General features: G+C 37.2%; 1 protein-coding gene across 1 annotated transcript; it reads right to left on the minus strand.

Moving 5' to 3' along the window:
• Positions 1-336: 336 nt before the first annotated feature.
• Positions 337-1,850, minus strand: LOC141639255 (leucine-rich repeat extensin-like protein 6). Its single transcript, XM_074448419.1, has one exon. The coding sequence runs from the start codon at positions 1,646-1,648 to the stop codon at positions 518-520; it is 1,131 nt and encodes a 376-aa protein (XP_074304520.1). The 5' UTR covers positions 1,649-1,850; the 3' UTR covers positions 337-517.
• Positions 1,851-2,560: the final 710 nt, after the last annotated feature.

Consider the following 2,560-nt stretch of genomic DNA (forward strand, 5'->3'; position numbering starts at 1 on the left):
TCGCATAAGTCGTTGACTTGTTGTGGATATCTTTGACCGCTCAATATGTTGATTGCCAGTCCGGTGCGAGAATACGCCCATCAAGATATCAATATAAATAAAGCAAACTAAAAAATTCAATAAAATGGAACAGGTAATAATTAACAAAAGTGAGAGTCTCTCAAATATAACTTGGGTAAAAAGTAAACAAATAACCCAAAACGAAAAGAATACATTTTATTAATATAACAAATCAGAAATACATCCCTAATAATTTAGTATACACTATACAGACATTAGAAATACGTCCCTAATAATATTGATATAAATAAATTATCGCTCTTCAACCAGTGTCTCTTTTCTCAACACTATTAGAAACGTACTCTCAATTATTATACAAAATCAAACTAACGTGTTGACCTTTTCATTTTCTTCTTTTATTGAATAAATCCACTTATTTTCCCTAACTAAAGAAAATGACAATTAAATAAATACATAAATTACAAACTTCATCATCACATCAAAACCCATTATTTCGTCAATAACCTATCGGCGATGGTGGCAGCGACGGCGGTGGCGGACTTGTCACATTACAAGTAAAGGAGCTACACTGCGGTGGGTAAGCAAGGAATGCGTGACACTCCATTGGAGACCTTTGTAAAGGTTTATGAGGAATACAATTAAATGTATCATCTTTTTCCTTCAACTTCAAGCATTGCGGAGCCTCCGAACAGAAGAAATTATGAGAATACGTGAAATTTTGCAATTTTGGCAAACTACAAATACTTGAAGGAATTTTCCCATAAAAATTATTATAACCAACGTCAAGTTCTTCCAATAGTTTCATATTTCCGATACTTTCAGGTAATGTACCCGTAAGATCGTTAAAACTTACGTCCAAAACGGTTGCTTTCGACAATTTTCCTATATCTTTCGGCAAACATCCTGTTAACCCACAATTTGTGAGAATAACTTCGTCCAATGTTTTCCTCATTCTCGAAATTCTTGGCGGAAAACAACGATTAAGATTGTTATTTCCCATTACCATTACGGATACAGGAGAATTTCCGACACTTCCGGGAGAGTAAGAAGTGAAATTGTTGTTATTTAAAAATAATGCGTCTAGTTTTAATTTGAAAACTTCGGGTGGAATTGCACCATCAAAATGGTTAAATCGAACGTCGAGAAATTTAATAGAAGTGAGGTTGAATAAGACAGAAGGAAACTCCCCACAAAAGTTGTTATTACTAATATCAAGCTCAAACAGAAGTTTTAGTTTAGTAAAAGTTCGAGGAATGGGTCCTAGAAAGTGGTTCGAGTTGAGATGAAGTAAGGCCAAGTCAGTTAACAACGAGCCGACTTCCTCAGGGATTGTTCCGGAGAGGGAGGCGTGGTTAAGGTCGATACCTGCCACGGTGATGACGGTCGGGTCGTCGAGAGAGGGTGCACAATAAACTCCTCTGTAGGAGCATACGTTGTAGCCTACCCAATTTGCGGTGAAGTTATTCGGGTCAGAGGTAATAGCATCTTTCCATGCTTGAAGGGCTGCGTATGCGTTTTGGAGTCTTGGATTGAAGTCTATTGTTTCGTTTGATTGTTGGTGTGTGGGAATTGGAAGGCTGAACAAGAGAAGGAGAGAAAATAATGTTGGTAAAAAGGGTATGGACATTGTGTTTTGATGGGGTGAAGGAGGATGCAATCTTTGTGGGTTTTTATAGAAAAAAAGTAAGAAAATGTCTTAGTTGTTGGTTTAATTTGGCACGTAAATTAGAGCTACTAGCATTATTAAAATCATCTTATTTCAAAATACCAATTAGAGGGAACACTTCGTTGAAGTGCTCAAAAATCCATCTTGTTTCAAAATACTGAGGTAGTAGGACATACCAAATCTCATGCTTGGTATGAGTTTGAGACTTCCCAAAGTTTTGGCAATATATATGGGGTAAACTGATAAAGTAGTATGAGCTTGATACTTGTCTTGAGTTTGGTTTTGGATTTTCAAAACTTTGACTTAAAACCCGTGAATAGTGATTGTGAGTGCACATGTGGAAACCATATGGTAGTTTTTTTTTTTTTTTTTTTGGCAGTTGTAAAAAATGAGTTTTTATCTGCAGATGACGTTTCACTCGTTGGTCAAACGCACTTATTTTTAATAATACCATAAATCAAAACAACAAAGTAACTACATCGGGTAACATAAGTGTGTTGATAGCGAACGGATGGTCAATTCGGGAATCTTCAACATCCGAGCAATCTTGAAGTGACGAGAGGTGGCCAAAAGATCGAACCAATCCTTACTCATCTTAACCAACCAACGAGACCCTTGACCCATCGAGAATGAACAAAGTGCACTTACGCCACAAGGACGTAGACAGGAAAGGCGGAATGTAGACCATAAAAGCCTACCTCCAGAGGAGATAAATATCCTACACTTTGAATAATAGCGGTCCTACGGACAAGAAACTCGTAGCCAAGAAAAATGAGTAAAAAGATAGGGAGCAAAATAAAAAGCCACATGATCGGCCCCCAAACCAAAATCAACTCAAAGAGGACGGAGGAGATGGACACAACACATCTAGGA

This window comes from Silene latifolia, unplaced genomic scaffold (assembly GCF_048544455.1).
Source record: "Silene latifolia isolate original U9 population unplaced genomic scaffold, ASM4854445v1 scaffold_315, whole genome shotgun sequence".
Taxonomy (NCBI): Eukaryota; Viridiplantae; Streptophyta; class Magnoliopsida; order Caryophyllales; family Caryophyllaceae; genus Silene; species Silene latifolia.

Bases quoted from the DNA above. Each gene is read 5' to 3' on its own strand.
- LOC141639255 (XM_074448419.1), bottom strand. From the start codon at position 1,648: ATGTCCATACCCTTTTTACCAACATTATTTTCTCTCCTTCTCTTGTTC.